General features: G+C 38.4%; 1 protein-coding gene across 4 annotated transcripts in view; it reads right to left on the bottom strand.

The window, feature by feature from the left end:
• ARHGAP18 (Rho GTPase activating protein 18) overlaps positions 1-22,318 on the bottom strand; it is a 173,680-nt gene that overhangs the window by 111,481 nt on the left and 39,881 nt on the right. For 2 of the 4 annotated variants that reach the window (XM_019729431.3, XM_019729435.3), the window contains exon 1: positions 13,076-13,274. The exons of 1 other annotated variant lie outside the window; for it this stretch is intronic. In XM_019729431.3, coding sequence (XP_019584990.3) covers positions 13,076-13,188 — 113 coding nt within the window. In that variant the 5' untranslated portion in view covers positions 13,189-13,274. Of the gene's footprint in view, positions 1-8,876; positions 8,980-13,075; positions 13,275-22,318 lie in introns of those variants that run through there. One more of the 4 variants, XM_019729434.3, reaches the window with a different exon arrangement.

The following is a 22,318-nucleotide window of genomic DNA, read 5'->3' as shown; positions in this document are numbered from 1 at the left end:
CAGATTAACAAAGTATTAGTCTCTACTGAAATGTATTAAAAGCTATTAGAATGGGCCTTTCATTTTAAGGAAACCTAGCCTGGACTCTGTTTTTAATCTCCAGGCTTCAAACTAAGCTCAAAAGGGAATACAGTTGACCCTTGAACAATGCAGGGGTTAGGGGCACTGTCGAATATCCACATAAATTTGACTCCTCCAAAATTTAACTATTAATAGTCCACTGTTGACCCAAAGCCTTACCAATAACATAAACAGTTGACTCACATATATTTTGTGTTACATATATTATATACTATATTCTTACAAAGAAAAGTAAGCTGGAGAAAAGAAAATGTTATTAAGAAAATCATAAGGTTCATCTGTGAGTTCTTTCAAATTGTCGAAAATCTGCAAAAAAAATGTCCACTATATTTATTGAAACAATCTGCATATAAGTGGGCTCACACAGCTCAAATCCATGTTGTCCAAAAGTCAATTGTAGTTTTGTTCCTTTGCTTGCAAAATGGAGATGATAGGATTTTCAATCTATAGTATTGGTGAAAATTGGAAAAATTGGTGAAAATGTATTTCTCTAAATGACCCTTAAATCTTAAGAATTAAGTGACCTGACAAGTAAAACATTACCATCATTTCTATAGACAAATAATTGGATATAGTAGGTTCTCACAAATACAATGGAAACCCTAAGGTAGAGATACAAAAAAAATTTAAAGAAATGTAAACATATTCTAATTTTAAAGTACTGTTCAAAAATATTTCCCTTCTTTAAGGGAAAAACACTTCCCCCCCTCCAGAGTTCAGAGGGTGTCCTAGCCATTTATCGTCCTCTTTGCTTTGAAGGAAGTGCGGCAAGAATCAAACACAGTTTAATAATAGTTATAATAAAGTAAAAGTTTCTGAACAAGAAAGGAAAGAAATCCTACTGTGATGCCTCAGTATGTGAGGGCTCAAAGATGACCGTTATCGGATGACTGCTAAATGTAACTGATGTACTGGGAGTAGAAAAACCAAGTAATTCAAATAATGGCAATTAATTTTTACATAGCTTCTGGGCTGTCTTCCATATGCACTATATAATCTCAAAAATATTATGCACTCCAAAGTACTACATCTGTGTCCAACAATCCCTTAGCATAAATACCACTGGATGAATGCAAACAAATAAGGTCCTTTGGCAACTTTGCTGCTATCAAATAGGAGGGGCCATGTTCTTTACAAGGAGGATCTCACTTCTCAGGACTCTATTCTTCCCCAATTCAAATTTAGATCTAGATTCTTTTTAAAAAAACATTTTTTGAGATTCAAACATAAGTTATGGTGAAAAGAAAAAAAGCTCTATAAAGAAAAAGAGCAAACAATAAAAATGCAAGCCTTCCAAAATAGCAAATATCAATTCACAAATACAATTGAATTATTATTAAGTTGGTGCAAAAGTAATTGCAGTTTTCGCAATTATTTTTAACCTTTTAAGTCACAATTACTTTTGCACCAACCTCCTATTATATACAGGATACTGAATCTATCTAATGCTTAGGATAAAGAAAATTAGGCCATTGCTTGAAGCATTTATGTTCTTGATGAATAGAAAAAATTCTCCTGTATAAACTTACCTAACAAAGCAAAGCAAAAGGATAAATGCACATAGGATATGTATACACTAGTGGAGAATTTTAAAGTTAAGCTCCAAGGAACAGAGGTTTCTATATATGAGCCACAGATAATAAGACCAGCAAAGGCACAAAGGGACAGACACAGACAGAGACTGGAATGATAACCGAGTACCTTGTTGCCAAAGATGGTCTCTCTATGTGCAAGCCATAGAGGTAAAGCCTATTCCTCCATGCTCTTGAATCTGAGCTGGCCTATGATCAATTGGATATGGCCAAGTGGCACTGAGTAACTTCTGAGGCTAGACCCTAAGAAGCCTGGCAGGTTCTACCTAGACCTCTTAGAATCACTCTGGGGTAAGCCAGCAAGAGTATAGAAAGGCTGACTACTCTGATACTGCCAAGCTATAACTGGAAGCCCAAGCTCATCATGTGGAGAAACTACACAAGGAGAAACAGATGAACCATCAGTCCAGGTATCAAATCTGGACATAAAGAAGCCTCTGATGACCCCCATCTTGCTTGACGGACCCCAAGAAAGAACTTGATGGTAATCATCCAGAATCAAGAAAGAAGACTGTCATTTTAAACCACTAAGTTGGTGTGGTATGTTACATAGCAACAGATAACTGAAACAACCACCTTGACCTTCAGGATAGGGATCACAAACTCATGGTGCCTGGGCCAGATCCTGCCTGGATTGTTGGGGGCTCACTCAGTACCCCAAAATTTCTAGCTAACATTTTCTACTCAAACCCGAATTTTCATGAGGCCTGCACTTTTCAGTCATCCACTTCACTCATTTATTACATAACCTACTAGCCCTCTATTTATAAGTAGATAAACCTTTCTCTAAGAAACGGAGCAAAGGATTAATACACATATATAATTACCAAAATTTATCCAGTGATATCACTGTGTGATTACACTATAGTATAAAATTATGCAAAAAATGCTATAATTCAAAAGAATTTTAGTCTGGTAATACTAAAGCATATATATCCTCATTTTCAATAATAATAAAAAATTAACAATCAATGATTTGTTTAAAATATATATATGTATATGTATATATCTACATATGTATATATGTAGACATATACGCACATATACATATATATATACATATACATATATATATACACACACACACAAATTTACTTCCACCTTGACCCAAATTACTTCTATCAGATGATGGACCATAGCTTTGACTGTATTATTTGGACCAGAGAGAAATAAACACACACACTCAGTAACTCTAGTAAAAACATTAATTATAGAATAAGTTGGTCAAGTTACATGTTTCTAGACCACCTATAAATAGCCAAAGTTCCTTTCAACTTTCAGTTGCCAGATATCTTTCCTTACCCAAACCAAATCTCAATTACTCAACAAATTCTTTTAAAGTTTTATACCTCAAAAGAGAGACCCATTCCACAACTTGCTAAATATGATACTGAAAAAGTTGTTTTGGAATCCATTTTAATGATATAAGAAGCTCTTCCCAGGAATTCTTACATTTATTTTATTCTAGGCTTATTATTTATACTCAGTAAAGACCTTCACAGTTATTTAGTTAAAATACATATTGATTTTTTTTAATATAATTTAAAATTTAAGAAATTCCATATTTACATATCCTCTATGCCTTTCTAACTTACCCGAATCTCTTTCTAGGTAGGATTTTAATTTTGTGCTGCCCGTCAATAATATATAATACCTACTATATTCCACAAAATATAGATAGTATCTGACAGACATTAGCATTCAGAGAGCTCTATAGCCAAACTTCAACATTTTGTTAATTGAATCCCAATATTTTTCTACACATTTCCAGTTTTACAGAAGCAAGATGTTAAGCCATTTCCTAGTTTATTAAATTAGTGACATTATTAGTTCTAATCTCATTCAACTAGATTCACAAGGACATATATAAATTTCCCTCTTCTTAAATCTTCCAAAATAAATGACAAATTTAGACAAGCGCATGCATAACCCCTAATGAAAGCCATGCACAGTTTTAGGAGACGCGGAAGACATATTTATTGGGGTGTGCAGATATACCCTGTATCTTGGGAAACACAAGGCAGCAAAAGAACACTTTCACATCTCAGTAAACAAAGATCCTGAGAGGCAACAAAGAAACACTGAATTGTAATCCCAATTTAGTTGAAGATTTTATTTGGGTTCAAAACAGTTATATTTCTAAGCCTGTACTGGGAACTCAGAACACATTTTCCCATAGTCAGCAATGCTACAAATACATAGTGTTTGGGGTTTTGTGGCTAGTGGAAAGAAATCTATTAACCCATCAAATGTAACTACTGGAGAAATAAAGCTCCATGGAATTTAAATATCATTTATGCTTGTGGGGACAGTCCCAGAGAGCAGTTTCCAGGCTCCCATCCTCGCAGGGAGGTGCTGGCTCGGGTAGTGAGTGACCATCAGCTGTGATTGGTTGGCCATCAGCTGCAACCGGTTAGCCAATTGGCTACTGATGTAACTGCGGGGCTGGGATGATTAGTTGGTTGGTTGGCAGGCAGAGAAGTGAATGGCAGCGGACTGCGGATCCTGTGGCTACATGCCACGTGCATGTGTCTCGCCCAGCCACCAGAGAGAATATAGCGGTATGACTCCCCTACCTATGACTCCGTGGGTGTTCCTTTTTGGCCTAGCCACATCCTGTGTTCTTATGTGGGGAGAGCGGGAGCTGAGATCCCGCAGGCCCCCCCAAACGACACATGGCGCAGCGAGCAGGGACTCCAGCACAACAATGCTCTTTTCCCCCCATAGAAAATGGCTTCCGCATTTCTAAGTGGCATACATCTCTCTCCTCCCTCCAGTTCAACACCTCATTCCTTCCTCTAGATACTTCCCCTCCCCCCCAAAGTCCCCAGTTTCTTAGAGGTGGAAGCAAATAGGCTGCTCTCATGAGCCACTTGGAAGCAGGCGCTGCAGTTTATATACCAACTTGAAGTGCAGGTGTAGGGAAGGATTTGAGAGCTGGCTATGTAGACCGTTTCCTAGCGTAGGGCAGAGTGCACAGTAGTCATACAAGGTAAATTTATTATTGACGATATGGATAAAGAGGGAAATCAGCAGCGCAGTTTTCAAAGATGTGCACTAAGTGGGAAAGAAGAGGGGACACAGGGATGGGGAAGTTGGGGGTGTGGGCACATCCCCCAGATCTATGCCACGGATGTCAGCAACTGAGCTCTACTGCAGGAAAAATCACTTCTTGGTCAAGACCAACAGCGGTTCATAAAGTACACACATATATTTTAAGGGGAAAAAGGTGTAAAACCATCCTTTCCTCAAATACGTTACTTTAGCTATAGACCAGTACTTTTACCTGCAAGTATTCAAATAACCTAGAGTCAATTCGCTCTTTGAGGTATATGAACAAATAACTTTTCCTCCTTCCACAAGACATGATTTTCCATCTTATTAAGAGTGGAAATTATTTTAAAATTTACATTTGCCCAAGCTAAACTATAAAAAGCTACTCAAAAGCCTCACCTGGTCCTAACATGGGTTCAATACCTTTAATGCCCCTTTTAAGATATATTTTGGGTAGTCTTCGTAGTCATTAAAATAAATATAATCTGAGATATTTTATAACTCATCCCACAAATGTTAAAATTAAGAGGCTATACTGCATATGCATAAAAGTAAACATGGTTTTCCCAAACCATTTACAAATCAATATCAAAAATGCTTTCTAGCAGTATTTCCAAATTAATTCACCATCTTTGACTGCCCTGAATCATCATAGAAAATAGTGCTTTATGTCAAGCACTCTTCTAAGTAACTTACCTATATTAACTCATTCAATCCTCATAAACTCTTGAATAAGGGATTAGTATCCCCAATTTGCAGAAGGAAAAGAAAAAACTGACGCCCATTGACATTAAACAACTTGTCCAAAGTCACAAGGCTATTTAATGACAGAACCAGGACTCCGACCTGGACGGTCTCGCTCCAAAGTCTGTGTCTGTAATCACTACACCCTCCTCCCTCTCACACTCATTCATTTATTCAAACTTTTATTACCTGCCTGGGGTAGGTCCAGCACTTTGCTAAGGCCTAGGTGTAAAGGACAAAAAACAGCAAGGTCTCTACCCCAAGGAACTTACATTTTAGTACACAGCAAAAAAAATAAAATGCAAATAAACGAAAAAGTTCAGCATGATAATTCTGGTTCAGTGAGTGAAATGTCTAAGGGAAAATTTAAGATTTAGTATTGAAAAGGATTTGTAATATTCCTCCTCACCTGCATATTTTTTTAAAACTCTCCAAAGCTACATATTTGAACTTTACAATTAACTTTATGAAGCAGACAGAGCATTATTATGCTCATTTCATAGATGAGGAAACAGATAAACGTATGATGTCCTACATAGCTTAACAAAGATGCCACATTCTAAACATCTTCGCAAAGATGTGACATCCCTTCTATAGGAATCTGTCCTACCCACAGGCTCTGCTTCTCTAAAAAGAACCCAAATGGAAAAAAAAAACAAAAACACATCCCATATGGTCAAATCATAGGCTGTCTGGGGACACTCAAAAAGATTCACTGGCAAATCAGATGCCTCCTCAAGAATTTGAAATTAGGTAACAGCGAGATGGGTCTATTTGCCATGAGATATAAGATGACAGATGGCAGCAAGGCTGAGGCATCCATTAAGAGCTATGCTCTAGCTCGGAATGATGAGATTATAAAGCCAGTAGACAGAAAAGAATAGTCTTAAAGAGAGAGCAAACAGGCCACATGGCCAGTTGCTGAGGGAAAGGACAGGTGAGGTATCCTTTCCCTGTGGCAGACACGCCTGCAAGAAACCTCATTGTCCCTAAAGACACGTAAGGGTTCTTTGCAGCCAAAAAGCAACTACCAAATAACACGTGTAAAAGAGATGACATTTCACACTCTTTTTCAACACAGAATTCAGATACTTACTGGACTTGACTATGGGAAAGATTCCAGATGTAGTAACTGGCCACACTGGTCTCCATGGTTTCTGTTTACTTCTTGCAAAAAAAAGGGATAAACTTGGCCAGCTCACAGCAACAATCATAGAAGTAAAAAGAATCTGTCCCTTACATCATCCCTTCTGCTCCCCTTTGCCCTGATCTACTTGTAACAACTTTATGCATTCCCACTCTCCTCAAATAAGACTTCTTATTCTCTATTTCCTCCTATCAAAGAAAAAAGTCATTAAATATCAGTACCACCTAAAACTTTTACAACAAAACATTCCATCTCAGAAGTATTTGTATGAAATGAAAGGTTTGGATAAGGACAGAAATCACCTAGCGGAGAGAGCTCAGGAGAGAACTGACAGCACACCTTCTTTCTCAAACCAAGTATGGACATCATGCTGTTAACCGCTCCTCCCACCCTGACCCTTCCACTCCCCCCCAACACCATCACCACCCAAGCAACAGCCTGGACGCCTCAAGTTTCTGCAGTTCTGAGCTCTCTCACACTGACACCACTAGGATGACAAGTAGAGAGGCCTGTCAGGACCCTCAGACAGATCTGAATCAAGAAGAGGCATCAGAGAAAAGGCAGCCAAAGGGAGGGAGACCTCACAGACCCATGACCATGGAACATAGGAAACTTCACTTCAGATAAGTGCAGCCTTGGCGTCTAGAATGCTGGGTCCTTTTTCTAATGTGTGAACGATACTCATGTTTACAGCTAACAAGGAATTTAAAAATAAGAGAAAAAAAAATTCATTTTGGTGGTCCGATTTAAGCTTAACTGCCATACAGTAATCATGGGCATTGTTAAATGCATCAATTTTGGGGAGTTAATTTTGCTGCAATACGCTTAAAAGCATAATACTAAGAACTTAAAACATGAAAAGAACAAACATAAACTTTTGAATAAACACAAGTCCCACTTAGAAAAGATAGACAAGGGTGCACAGGGCAGGTGGAGAGTGAAAGAATTACATGTGCCATGGAAAACAAGGAAAGTTTTCAACAGTTGTTTTTTTTTGGGTGGGGAGGTGGGATGGGGGCTGGGCTTAAGATTTATAAATCCTTACATATGAAAGGCATAACGTTAATATAAATTCCATGAAGATAACTTGAAAAAGGCCCACAAAAATCAAATCACAAGCCTCGCAGATTACGGCAGTAAAAAGTCAAATATCACATACCTCTGTATAAAACTAAGACCTGCCGTTGGAACACTGGGTGTGTCTTTTCACAGTTCAAGAGAAAATTACAGATAAGGCTTCTAAACGAAGTGATAAAGAAAATAAGTTTTTAGAAAGTACTCTTAGATCATGAAGTGGAGGACTATATTGATTTAGAAAACAATTATCCATATTGACAGGTTAAAAATGCATTTGGTCACTAAATCCTGCAAAATTAGAATGAGAAAAACATGTCTTAAAAGCTAAGGTTAGAAAAAATAAAAAGATATGTTACTTCACTTATTACATAACTGCATTACAAAAATTCTTTACCACCCCTTTCCCACAAAAATATACATAATTTCAGAAAATACACGAATTCAGAAAGAACTCTATTCATGATACAATACATAGATTTTTTTTTTAAATGCTGTGAATTCATGTACAAACTGACTTCATCAAGAAAGAAAGACAACTATGTCCTTCCCATAAAGCTTCTCTCAAGGTGTTTCTGAGTTGCATGTCTAAAACAGCTGCAGATCTTGCCCACCCCACCTCCTTCCACTCTGGAAGTCTTCCCCATCTAAATCAATGAGGTTGCATAGGCGAAACCTCGCAGAGCTCTTTAGTCTCATTTGCTCAAATACCACAAACATCAGGAAATCCTACCGGCTCTACCTTCAAAATATCTCAGCATTCACCACCTCTGCTACCCAAACAACTGAAACCTTGGCCCAAGTCACCATCACTTTACCCTTCTGAGTATCCTTATCTCTCTACAGTCTACAATCAACACAACGGCCAGAGGGGGCTTTTAAAACCAAAATATGCTCTATTCCTCCCACATCCAAAACCCTCTCCACTCACTGGCTTCTCATCTCACTCTGAGCAAAAATTAAATTCTTCAGGTGGTCTACAAAGCCATCAGATCTGCCCGCCCCACCTTGTTTTCTCCTCCTCACCCCCATTTATTCCCACCACTGCAGCCATGCAGGGCTCTTTGTTCCTCGGGGCGCTTGCTGTTGGACTCACTCCAGACTTCTGGCTTCTACACTTCCTAACCTCTCTCTGCTTCAAAAGCTCTTCCCCTAACTCATCCCCAGATATCTGCAAGGCTCACCTGCTCAGGTCTTCATTTTCCACTCCACGTTCCCCTCTCTCATGCGTAGGTATTTGTTTTGTTCTACATTATAGCCCCAGCTCTTGGAGAACTGCCTGACATACAGTAAGAGCTTAGCAATTATAGATGGAGTGACTCAGTGACCAAATGGTTATGCTTCCTACGTAAGTTCCTAGAACCGAGAAATGTGGTAGGACTTGAAAAAGTCTCTAACGAAACTAAGCATATGAAGATGGTAGTCCTCTTCCATGGGGCACACTGGGCGGTAGTAGTTCCTAAACGAGGACCCACCCACACTCCATCTTACCATAAAAGTCAATGTTTGCTGACTTCAGTGTGGTCCACTAGTGACCCAAGGCAGACCTGCTATAAGTGGCTGTCACCAGTTCAAATTGTAAATGTTGCCGTAGATCCAAGGACATTCCAAGGTCTTCCAAACTTCAAAGGCCTGAACTTCTTTATATATTATGGTTAATTTTCAGTTATGCCATTTTTGGGTAAGTACATAGATTACGTCCGTGTATCTTAACACATAACAAAATATTTATGAAAATGTTTCTCAAACGAGGAAGACTAGGTTACATGTCGAAAGGCTCGATAATTTCCTTCCTTTCCTTTACCTACTTACTGTTAAGGAAAGGAGCAGCTAGCTATGAACCAGGTACTGTTCCATGGGCTTTACATGGATCATCCCACTTACTCCTCCCAGTGAAGTAAAAGCTAGTATGAAGTTCAATTCACAAATAGAGAGTTAAATAATTCCTCCAAGACCACATTGCTAATGAGTGACAGAGTCGGGCTTGAACCCAGGCAGGCTGGCCCCAGAGCTCAGAGTGTCACGGTTACATCACCATGACGTGGTACCTCTTGGTCTGCTTCTTCGACAGCATTGGTGCATGGAGGCAACAAAACAAGACCCTACATGATAAATGCCATACATCTATAAAGCAGGCATGGAAAAAAAAATCTCATATGTCAACTAGAGCTGAAAGTTCAAATAAGAAGGAAAATGTCACTCAACATTCATACTGTGTTTCTGCAAAAGTAAGACCTAGCCAGACCATCAACTCTAATGCGTCTTTTGGAGCACAAATTAACATAAGACCCGGTCTTATATTATATTATACTATATTAGACTTGGTCTTATATTAAAATAAGACTGGGTCGTATATTCATTTTTGCTCCCAAATACGCATTAGAGCTGATGGTCCGGCTAGGTCTTATTTTCGGGGAAACACGGTATTTATCAAAATATTAGCAAAAAAACAGATACAAAGCAGACAATAGTTTTTCTTAACATGGCAGGAAAGTCAAAGGTGAACAGTAAGAATAGACAAAATGCAGTATTCTTTGAAAAATAGCTTTGCAAAAGTAAACATTAAGAAACCCGCCTGAAAGGTAACAAGTAAATAGTCTTATAAATATAGCTACTCATAAAAAGTGGTTTCCTTTGCAAACATTTGACTGTCTACAAGTCAGTCAGAACAACTAATGTTAGCATATTTCTTTAAATCCTAATGTTTTGAGGAGGAAATAAGACAACATAAATTGAAAACAGGATTTTGTAAATATTTGAGAGGCTCTAATCAGTAGGAGGAATTTCTTAAGCTGGCATCTAATGAATGTATCCTGATAAAAAGGAATAAATGGAATGGAGGGAATTTTAGACTAACAGATAACTTACAAAATGATTAGTTCCCTACTATCTCAGCTTCCCCAAAGACCAAAACAGTGGGGGGAAAAAAGGTCTTGGTAAAACAAGGCTAAAAATCAAACACTTTGTAAATATCCTAAATCATCTATGTAGTCCTTCACATTTTTCAAACGGCATATACATGAGTTCATCTTATTAAACTAAATGTTTGATTAAATAGTTCCTCAAAGTGCATATTACTTTGAAGAGACAAAATCTTTCAACAAGCAGTTACATTTCTGTGCTCCCTCCAGCAGCTTTTAAATAGGTGAGTGGGGGGAGGGACAAAGTCTAACTTTTCTTAAGTTTTGCTTGTTTAGGTTTGATTTTGCCTTTGGAAGAGTTTTTTAAAATACGCATCAACCTTGTACCTCCGAGCAGCTTCCCACTAACTGACCATCCCAGCCAGAGTCGAAGCCCTGTGCATGCCCTCCGCCACCACCATTTTTAAGTGGGTGAAATCCTGACCCCATCCCAACCTTAAATCACTCCACCCTCCATCCATTCCCCTCCCACTCACTTCCAGTATCTCAACCCTTCCAGTCTAAACAGGGTACCTCCCAAAATAACACTAAGCTTATCTGATACATTATTCCACGCTAAGGGCAAAAGCTAATAAGGACTGTCCTCCCTCCCTCCTGCCTTTCCTCTCAGCCCTCCAACCAGGGCTCCCATCTTCTCCAGCCATAACTGCACCTAAGGACCCTAGTCAGTAGTGGGAATTTGGGGTCGTTATGAATGAGCAATTTGACAGCCAGCAAGGGAGGCATTTGGGATCATCAGACCTGGTGCTGTAGCAGCCCCAGGAGAGCACTCACTGTGTGAGCAGCTGCCCACCCTGCCACCTCAGTACCTCTAAATTCTGCTTTGGCACAGGTTGAGAATGATCCGTTCCTCTCTTGTGTTCTCTCAACCCACTCAGGTATAGGCCACCCACAACAGGCTGTAAAACTGCAAACACAACATAAAGTCTCCAGAACTGGATAAGCAGCCGGAGGCAATGGCCTAGAACCAAAGACCTTGTAACAACCTAATTCCTGAGGTTTGAGTCCTTGAGGTGAAAATGAGAAGCTTGGACTCAATGTCCCTAAGGTTCTTTCCACTCTCACAATCAAGATCCAAGATTCAGCTCAGCAACTCAGGCCAACCCAGAATAAAGTCACAGGAGAATGTGCAAAATTTGCACAATTCTGGCCATTTTGACTGTCATGTGGACTCCAAGTTATGGATGGCAGGGGGTTGGTATCGCAGGCTGCTTCCTGCTGAAAGGTTCCTACTATAGCAGTGTTCTACAGAAAAACAGACAGAAACACTTTATGATCTCTCACAGAAAATACTTAAAACAGTAGAAAATAAACTGGTAACTCATCTAAGGCCCAAGCAGCAATTCCCTTTTATCTCTGGAAATGAATTCATTCCGTGGACTACATCCTGTGGTTGCTATGTGAGGAAAAGTACTGGTCAGCCTGGGAATCTAAGGCAAAGTATTATAGCCATTCCTTTGATTTTTATTCCCCTCCCCCACATGTGGGGGTTTTAAAACAAATGAAAGAAGGCATTATTTCAGCTTGAGCATAAGCATCAGTCACACAGGAACAAAGGTTTTATCATCACATTCAAACGTCAAAGAGGAACCATGCTTGCTGATAAGGAATTTAGTGTCCTACACAATTAGGATAGCATTTGCTTTTTGCAGGCGTCTAGGCCAATATTTACAATTTATATCTCAGACTGAGTTAAAAATATTCAGCTAGGGAGAAGGTCGTTAAGGGGAAAAAGGAAAAAAGCCCTTGGAAAACAGAACAAAGTACACAGATAGAGAGAAAGGTATCACGCAACTCAGTGGTCTGTAGAACATTTGCCCTCTCAACCTATAAAGTGATTTAACATTAACCACGTTTCACTCTGGCAGCAGAGGACTGGCTCCTGACAAAAACTCCTTTTTGAAAGTCCCCACCATCCACCCCCCAAAAATCCACATACACAAAAGAATAGGAAACATACTGCCACAGGCCAGTGTCTTTCTTGGGCTTGTTGCCTAAGAAGTTTGCATTCAGCAAGGACAGGGGACAAAAAACTACATGCTAACAGCAGCTTGTACAATGAACAGCTCCCCCCTGCTTGCTGGCACACATTCCCAGCCTGCAGTTCCAGCAGCTGAGCCTCCAGCCCATTCAAGAATTCCATCTCAGAGGAAGTGTTTCAAATATAGTCATTTGATCTTTCAGCATTTGCAAATGCACCTGCTGAGCAACAAGTCTGACAGCCATAGCCCCGGTTCCTTCTTATCCTTCTTCACCAATAATTATATGGGCTATTTCAGACTTGGGCTGGATGAGATGCAAAGGACATAGAGAACCCCTGCCAAGCATTTCTGCTGCTGTTGGAGGTTAGGTTCCACATGCGGAGTCCTCTTTCTCCCCACACCAACTTCCCTGTCACTTCTTTCCTGGAGCTGGTAGGAGGTTTTTGTTTTGTTCTCTGGCTTTCCAATACCAGGGCTTACCTCGAGGTGGCTTGCTCCCCATCCTTGCCCTGGCTCTCCCCCACGGCCTGGTCCTTGCCGCTGTGGTGGTAGGCAGTTAGCACAACTCCCTGGGAACTGGAAAGCCAGCTCATGGTGAGAGAAGGGGCATAATTTCTGCAGTCTCGACACAGAAAAGAAGAATGAAGTTCCTGGCTCGCCGGGCAACTCCACTCATTAACATTCGCCGGCTCCTCCTCCCGAGGCCAGCGATTCACACGGGAGGGGCGGGGCCTCTCCACTGAAGGACTGCCTGGCTCTCCAATGAAAAGAGCTGTGACTCAGTATTGTTTCTACCAGGGGCCATTCCACTCAGAGCGGCTTTAGTTAAGGGATAGGAGGTGACTTGTTGCCACCACCCAGGAGAAATTCAGATCTGATTAAACTGCCAGGTTGTAGGCTCCTCTCATCAATTTCAGTACATGCCGGCTTGGCCAGAAAACGAGTTACTGCAGAGCCTTTTTTTCCCTTCCCAATTCCTGTTTCCATCTGATAATTTCTGCTACTTCATGTAACATGAGTAAGGACAATTCTTAACCCCTTCAGGTTCAGCAATAATAGTAACCACAGCAGAAACCAACGAACCTGCTGCAAAACTGCAATTACAGGTCACAAGAAAGGCTTTATTCACCCCTTCTGTCCAGTTAAAAACATCCTCATAAAAATCATTGTGTATCCTGGAATGTGGTCTTCTTTCCCATAAAAACCAATGCCAAGTTTACCTCTTGCTTTCACCAAAACACTCTTCAGAACCAAAAAGAGCTACATCTGTCAACACTGTTAAATGTTATTACTGAGCATAGGAAAAGTACTTAAAAATCTGTTAATCACCTACTATATGCCAGGCTCTCTGTGTGACAAGTGTTTCATGTGTATTCTCTCATTCAATTCAGTTCAACTCTCTCTCTCTCTCTCTCTCTCTCTCTCTCTCTCTCTCTCTCTCTCTCACACACACACACACACACACACACACACACACACTACAACATACATATCATTAGCATTAGCATCTGCATTTTTCAAAGTACAAGGAAAGTGAAGCTGAGGGACGGGTTAAGTAGCTTGTCTAAGATAATACAATTTTTCCATGCCAGAAGCTGGATTTGAACAGAATTCTAGGCTAAATTCCATTCGTTTTAACCACCACGTTATTCTTTGTTTTGTAGATTAGGAAACAAGCTTGACAGTTATGAAAAAACACAAGAGTTGTTCCTAGTCTTTCTCCCCTAAAAAATTCTACTGTCTTCTACATGCCTGCTAGTCTGAAGTGAAGTGGGGGTTTTTTTGTGGTTGCTGTTAATCTTTATGATCTATTAGTCATCTAAAATTCTTCATAAACAAGTTTTCAACATCATCACTCCATAAGCATACTATTTACACTTTTTTATTATTTAAAATAATCATGAAGAATAAGTACTTTATTCCTATATACACACACTTAAAGTATTTTCAATTTATTTTTAATCCTCTCTTTCATAACTACAGCTTACTGTCATTTACAAAAGTCTTCCTTAAAATAAGCTTATTATAGCTTCCTTCCTCCCCCTCCACAATTAGTTGTTCAATCTTTGCAATTCTACCTCCTTAGGGCTCTACCTGAGGTCTCCTTTCTATCCTCAAACCCTTCCACACCCTATAATTGTCTTTGCTTCAGTTTTACAACAGCCTTTTAACTAATTTATTTGCCTTCTCCTCTAAATTATTTTGCACATTATCTCACCCAAGCACAGACCCAAATGATGTCTCTCCTTGCTTAAAAATTTTCACTGGCTCCCCATCACTGACAGAACCACTTCCAAACTTTTGAGTAGAACACTGAATGTGCTTGCTACCTTACTCACACAAGTCTCCATCTCATCTGTCAGATACCATTCCGTGTTCGCACTGTCATTCTTTACTCTTCCTTTCCACATGTAACTTCATCCTTCCACATAGTGGGCCTTCAGTGAATGTTGACTGGATGGATTGCATAAACTTAATGTGTCCTTAGAAAGTATACTAAATTTTTTAATTAAAAGTGGTAATATTAGACAAGTGGGTTCCATGCACATACCAGTGTGAACCTATGATAAAATGTTCACCAGTTCAGGCAAAATGAAAAACACAGGAAGAGTGGCAAAAGGGAAGTCTATTGGAGTGTATGAGTTCTATCTTTTTAATGTCTTTATGATTAATGATTAATGCTCCCCACTTTAACACTTTTTTTTTTTTTTTTAATGTAGCTGCTCTGAAATGCAAAACTACAGAAATCCCTACCTTATACAATTATCAGTGATAGGCCATACACTCTACCTCTTGGAAATTCTTTCCTTCTCTTTTTCTCTCCATCTCACTCCTTCATTCCTATTACTTCCCTGGACCTTTTTCTTTGTCTTCATCCCTTTTTTTCTTCTATATTTCCTTTCTCCTTTGCTATATCCCCTGTCTGTCAGTGTCACACATGTCTATTAACAGCCATAAGCACTGACAACTCTAATGAGACAACGCATGATAAAGGAAGATTTTGTCCAGTTTTAACTGAAATGATGATTAAGTTATACCTTTACCTATTTATACTCTCTCCACTTGTTTCATAACAAATAAATCACAACATACAGATTACAATGTAACTGTTTTACAGGCTCAAAATAATATTTGGGTTCACAATAACCATGCTTTTTAATTTTTGAGGCAGAAAATAAGATGTGGTATAAGTTGATTTACATAGCTTAGTACATAAAATTTGAATTCTACTAATTTAACTTTCAGGTACATGGAAATCCTCTGGACTCCTTTCCTCCCACTAAGCCCTGTTGTTACTGGTCTGAGGGCACTGGCTGTCACAGGCAGACTACTGGTAGCAGTGTGCCGAGGTGTACACAGCCCCACATAATGTCTCAAGTAGATTAGAAATGGTTTTCAGAATTTTCTTCTGACAATCATGGAAGCCAACCCTACTACCAGTATGCTCTCTTGAAAGCCTCTTCTTATTCACACCCCAAACCTACCAAGATTTAGCGAGAGTTCATCCCTTATAGCACATTACCCTTCCTCATAGAGACAAATTTTATCAAATCAAAAGTACTTTTTTACTCCCTTCCACAATCACTTTAAACAAACACCAAGAATCTAACGTCCTTGAAGATGCTAATATTCCAGGCTATTGATTGCATGCCAAACATTCTTCTGTTATGAAACATTTTAAAGTAATTAAATAACATCAAAAAGTTTAAACATTCGTTTCATTCATTCCCTTTCAACAGGGTATGCTAGATGACATAAGGAGGAAAAAGGAAGCTGTAATTTATGTACCCAAATAGGTTGTTAAAAATAGGGTGGAGATAGTACTTCAGCCTCCATTTCACAACCATAGTCAAAAATAATGAAAAAAAAATTAGTAGTATCAAAGAGCTTATTAACTGGTTTTCGTATTTTGATTTGGGAACCTATTTAGTAATACAGAATTATATTTTTAGGGTACCATAATGACAATGGAATCAACATATTTATCAAAATTTTTCTCAATTGGTTTGTCTCTTTAAGTGGAATGAACTAAGGAGAAAGCATACACTCAAACAAACTCTAAAAGATGACTGAAAGCCTGTAAGAGGACACAAGGCCTTGTGAAAGCTGACCTTTCAACTGGCAAAGTTAAACTCAATTCACAATAACATATTATAACAAGAGCTTGAATAAATTAGTCATCAACTGTGAAGTTAAAGTTTTACGTAGGTGATAAAAACCTAGATTTATACAGTAGCATTGACCAACGAAGAGGGAGTATTCTAATACCCCCTATCTGATGTTTTATCAAGGCTTTGTATGAATAATTCTTGTAAGCTTGCAAGCAAGCCAATTCTGTCCTGGGGAACTGTGACAAAAAATTACTCCAAATACAGAATCTAAACCTATTTCCTTGGAAAATGCATCATTGTTATTAATTTTGCTTTTGGAGCAACAAGGAAAAAGCCTTTTTCCCTCTCTCCAGGTAGCTCTAAAAATTTCTGCATTATTCTCAAAGTTATTATTTCTTTGTAAACTGTTCCTCCAGAGAGAAAACACTAACCATGTCTGTGATAATTTATAACTGCTATTGACAGAGGCTAATTTAGGCTTCTTGGCAAACATCTAGTAAAGAGCTTTCTTACAGTTAAAGAATTTACTACAAATAAATAATAATAGCTAATATTGAATGTTTACCCTTTGCTAGACATGGCACACGCAGACTCTCATTTAATTGTCGCAACAACGCTGAGAAATAGGTGTTAGAATTAAGCCCACTTTAGAGATGATGAATGTGAGGTCACCTAGCTAATAGGTGGCAGAACCAGGACATGTAAACCTGAATTAATATGACCATTGAACATGAGCTCTTAAATATTACCGGCTACAGCTGTCCTGCAACTAACTGTTTTGTTTATGAAAAAGTCCACATGAATATTTAACGAGGTAAGATAATCTACAGCAAATCTAAAGTGTTTAACCAAATGGAATATTGATGTAAATGCAAAACCATGGAGATTAACATTCAGACAGGCACAAACACATTAGTTTTTCTGGCACCTTGAAAGGTCTTTTATGTCAAACTACTAGGGGAGTGTAGCACATAGTATGCATATGACTGAATAGGTCATCATTATGCCATCATATCTAAAATTGTTTCTGCTGATACAAATAAAAGTATTCTGGTTATTATGATTATAAACATCCATTTAAAAAAACACATCAGGCACAGACAGATCTAGGTTTAAGGACTCTGAAGTTTACAGAATTTATTCAATACAGGGCCTGGGAAAGGGCCTTGCAAGAGCAAGACTCTGAAGGTTTAATTTCATTTAGCTCCATGGTAACTCCACCTCCTATATGAAAAGTAGTCTATGTTGGAAGTTAGGCAAGGCAAGAAAGTGTAATAACCCTCCCTAACCTTAGGTTTGGCTTTCTCTTCTTTGCTGAATATCATGGGACCCATTTGCAAACACATGCAACTGGAAGTACCGTCAGGAAGAGTGGAGGTAGGTACATTCTGGAATGGTAGCATTTTGCTTATGAATAAAGACTCAATTTGAAACATCTGGGATTCTATCAATACTTAGATTTGCTCCAATACCAAAGCCTTGTCCTGAGATTACAAAGGATGCTTATCTCCTTGTCAAGTAAAACAAGTCACCATAATTGGAGAAGACCTGCTGAAAGGAAAGGCTGAGCTGATCTGTGGCTTGGAGAAAAACAAGGAAATTGAAGCAATCATTCTACTGAAGAAAGAAAGACAGAGAGAGAGAGAGAGAGAGAGAGAGAGAGAGAGAGAGAGAGAGAGAGAGAGAGAGAGAGAGAGGAGAAGGGGGAGAGAGAGAGAGAGAGAGAGAAAGGAATAAATTGGTTCTTATCCACTCTAAAATGAAGGTGGTTCTTCTAATTTTTTAGAGTATTTCCTGGAGTAGTTATCCTATTTTTATTGACCAAAATACTTGATAAAAATGCATAGACAGATGCCATCGAAGAATAATTTCTTTTTTGTGAGCCCTTTGAGAGATGTCTAAGGCTAGAAATGTCTTCAAAAATGGTGAAGCATAATTATACTCTGGGGGAGGAAAAAAATCCTGGTACTCTATCTACATATGTAGCACCTAGAATGTTGCTTCTCTGGTGAAGAAATTAATTCACATGTCATCATGGATCAATGCTCTCTACAAGTGCTTCTACTCAGACAAATGGGAGAGTAACAAGAGTAACTACTCTTGACTTCCCAACATGACTTCAACTAAGGGTCTTCGAGGACTCCAGATAGGCCTGTCTTGAAAAGGCTCCAATAAAGCAAATTATATAAACTATAATCTTCTTTGCTGCTATCACATGCCTCTGAGACTCAATATCTTCAGAAATTGTTGTTAACCAAATGAAATCAAAATGAATTACATATAAAAGAAAACATGTGCATTACTTTTGGGAAAACAGCCTTTTTATTAAAATTTATTTTGGGAAGAATTTACTTTGTTGCTTATTTGACCATTTGGGGTTTTATTTTTGTTTTCTGGAAATAACCAGTACATTTTTTTCCAAAAAGTGAGTCATAATTCATGGTTAAAAAATTATGCCATATTCCCTCAATTCTAAAACATATTTTAATGTCTTTGAAATTAGAGTATACCTTGAAATCAATCAGATTACTATGTGGTGGCAAGGCTTTTATTTCCCAACAATCTATTAAGTTTATTTGTTTTAGAATGAATGGCAATCTAGAATCATGGAAATAAAATATTCCATCTTTGTAAAATTTTGGTATAATATACTTCTTTGGGTATAATGTAGCTGCTTCATTGAATATAATTTACTTATTATATCAGAAATTTATGTATCTGGGAAAGAATAAATTTCCAATTAAATAAGTAAAGTATGTCCAAAGTTTTGAATATAATTGTTTATACTGAATTTTTTGAGCCAGAGTCCGTAAGTTTCAACAGATTCTCAATATGCCTCCATATTCTCAATGTGCACCATTGCTCTAGACATTCCCATAAAGGATTTTCACCCAAATACTGCATACCTCACTCTATTGAGAAATATCTGCTTATATTATACTGTTTGTGCTCCTAAAATATGCTCTGAAAATATCTAGTCGAGTTGTTTGCCTTCATTCTATTCAATAGTAATTTGGCTAGCTGTTTTTCATACAGAGGCTCAAAGTGCATGGCTATAATCATGAAGATCTTGGTCTTCTGAAATTTTAAAACAGACTCAAAATTACAGGGTTGAGGTTATCCAAAGTTTATCTACTTGTATATCTGGTCCAATGGACTCTTTTTACGGAAGTAGATGTTAAGGAAAAAAAGGTTATGCACCAGCTGATTAGGCAGATGTTTACAGAGCCAGAACCCTAAGATTTGAGCAAATGCCATATCCTGGCACCAAAGTACTTTTTGCAGTATAATGTGCTCAAGTACAGAGACTGCCCCAACACACAGTCCCTGGCTCAATCAAATGTCTATTGTAAGAACTGATGTCTAGCTCTTATGAATCACTCCTAAACAATGTCTTCAAAATTTCTATCCCACCCCATCCCCACCCCCACAGAAAAAAAACCCAAAAAAAACACGTAAGGATCTCTATAATTCAAATAGTGAAAAAAAATTGAATTCCACTACATAGAGTAGAGAGTACATTATTTTCCTTCAACCTGTCTTCCCGCTATGTTTCATTTTTATATTTTTCTTTAAAAGTATGTAAGACATATATTTTTCCTTTCCCAATAATGAAATTATATGTTTAATATCAGATATGTCATACTCCTGCAGGTAAGGATTAATATGTAATGATAAACATAATAAAGTACCTTCCAGTCATCATCCTTCCAAGCATGTCACAATACATTTTACATAAACACAAAACACCCACAAACGCTGTAGACTACATAAATTCATAAAGAGCAGCTTTCATCACAAATTGTCATGAGAGAGAAGAAAAGGAGGAAGAGAACCACCTTGGTGTGACAAAGGTAGATTCTTCTTTCAGAGTTTCCACACACACATTATACATCACATTGCCTCTTCTGGTTAAACAGAAGTTGTTTTTTAAAAATTTTTCCAGAAGGTGAATATAACCTTCCAAGTCTTTGAGTTTAAATCATACTCTGTGATGTTCTGAAAAATTTATATCACTGTAAATTATCAAGAATTCAAATCAAGGCAGTAGAGCCACATTTTTTGTGAGAAAAATGAGACATATATCAGAATTCTCCTTACCGCCAGTCTGCCCCTCTCAGAGTAATACTTGTCTTACCCTGCAAAGATACATCACTTAGAGAAAACAAAGTGAAATGAGCAGAGACCTCTAGCATTTGATTTCTTTCGAAACTGCCTTTACAGTATTCCATGCAATCTATTATGAGAATTCACATGTTAGAGAAATAGAAAAAGAAATGTGATAAGAGTTGCATTTAAACATTAAAAAATAAATTTTCAAATGTTTCTGTCCAGAGCAAACATTCTACCCCCTCGATGTGAACTAGAGGCACAAAATGAGCCCATTAGAAACTCCTGACATGTCCCAAGAGCAGATACTAGTGAACTGCTGAAGTACTCTGAGGGAGACTGGTAAGCCAGCCTCTAAAAAACCCCATATTTCTCCAAAAGCCCACAATTTCACCACTGACATCACATGTGGGGTAATAGTGCAGCCACTAGCTCATTTCAAACAGATAACCTAAGGGAGCTATAGATAAGTCAGACACGATCCCAGCACCCAGGAGTTTATTGTAAATTGGGGACCATCTGTAATTATAACACCAAACATCCATAACAAATGAAAACATAAATCAGGGAACGGTTGAATGAATACCCAAATGCTAAGAGAACAACTAAAAGGAAGTAAATAATCCCAAGACCTATTAAGGTTTCAAGAAAGAGGGCACAATTTAAGTAATGTGCATGTGTGATTTTTTTTTACACATTTATTATTTTACAATTAGAGAAACTTCTAGTATACATACTCATATATCAACTAATAACAACCCACTAGGTCTTGAATTAGAGGGGTAGAACAGTGTTTTCCAAAGGAGAGAGAACAAAAGAAGCTAAGACACAAATTCTGACTGACTGCTTTCACAAAGTCAAGGTGTATTCACAGCCAAAGTGATGTCATGAATGCAAGATGGGGAAGGGGAAGAAGGAGAGGGAGATCCCACAGAAAAATATATAAATTGTTTAGGAACTCCTGGTGCCTTGTAAATATTTAGTCTGTATTTCATAAGTAGCAGGGAATAATAAAAGGTTACTGAGCAAGATAGTAACAATCAGCTCTACTAGAAGAAAGAACACTATGGCGACTATAAATAGCTTAGATGGGAGGAAAACATGGAGAAGAGCAATCCATTAAGAGGTCATTACAGTAGAGCTTATCAGTTAGGAGGGTGTTATAATACTCCATCCAGCAATGACAGACTTTGCTCTTCACCTCATCTCCCCACCCCTTCATCTCAGCTCCCCATGTAGCAGTGGCAATGCATGGAGACACTGTAGCAAGAGAATCTTTCAGATCTGGTAGACTTGCGGATGTGGGAATGGAAGAGGGTGGGGTTCAAATTTACCCCTTGACATCTAACCTAGATAAATGGACATGTCCAACAAACGCTTAAAAACAAAGTTGTTCTGAGGACAGGCTCTGATAAGATCTCACCATGCGAAGGCCTCCGGCAACATGCAGTTACAAGCACCTGGAAAGGGCTAAGAAGGATAGCCAGTAGGTAAGGAAAGT

The sequence above is a fragment of the Rhinolophus sinicus genome, chromosome 2 (assembly GCF_057876585.1).
Source record: "Rhinolophus sinicus isolate RSI-liver-muscle chromosome 2, RSI-T2T, whole genome shotgun sequence".
Taxonomy (NCBI): domain Eukaryota; kingdom Metazoa; phylum Chordata; class Mammalia; order Chiroptera; family Rhinolophidae; genus Rhinolophus; species Rhinolophus sinicus.
This window is presented reverse-complemented; position numbering and strand designations above follow the sequence as displayed.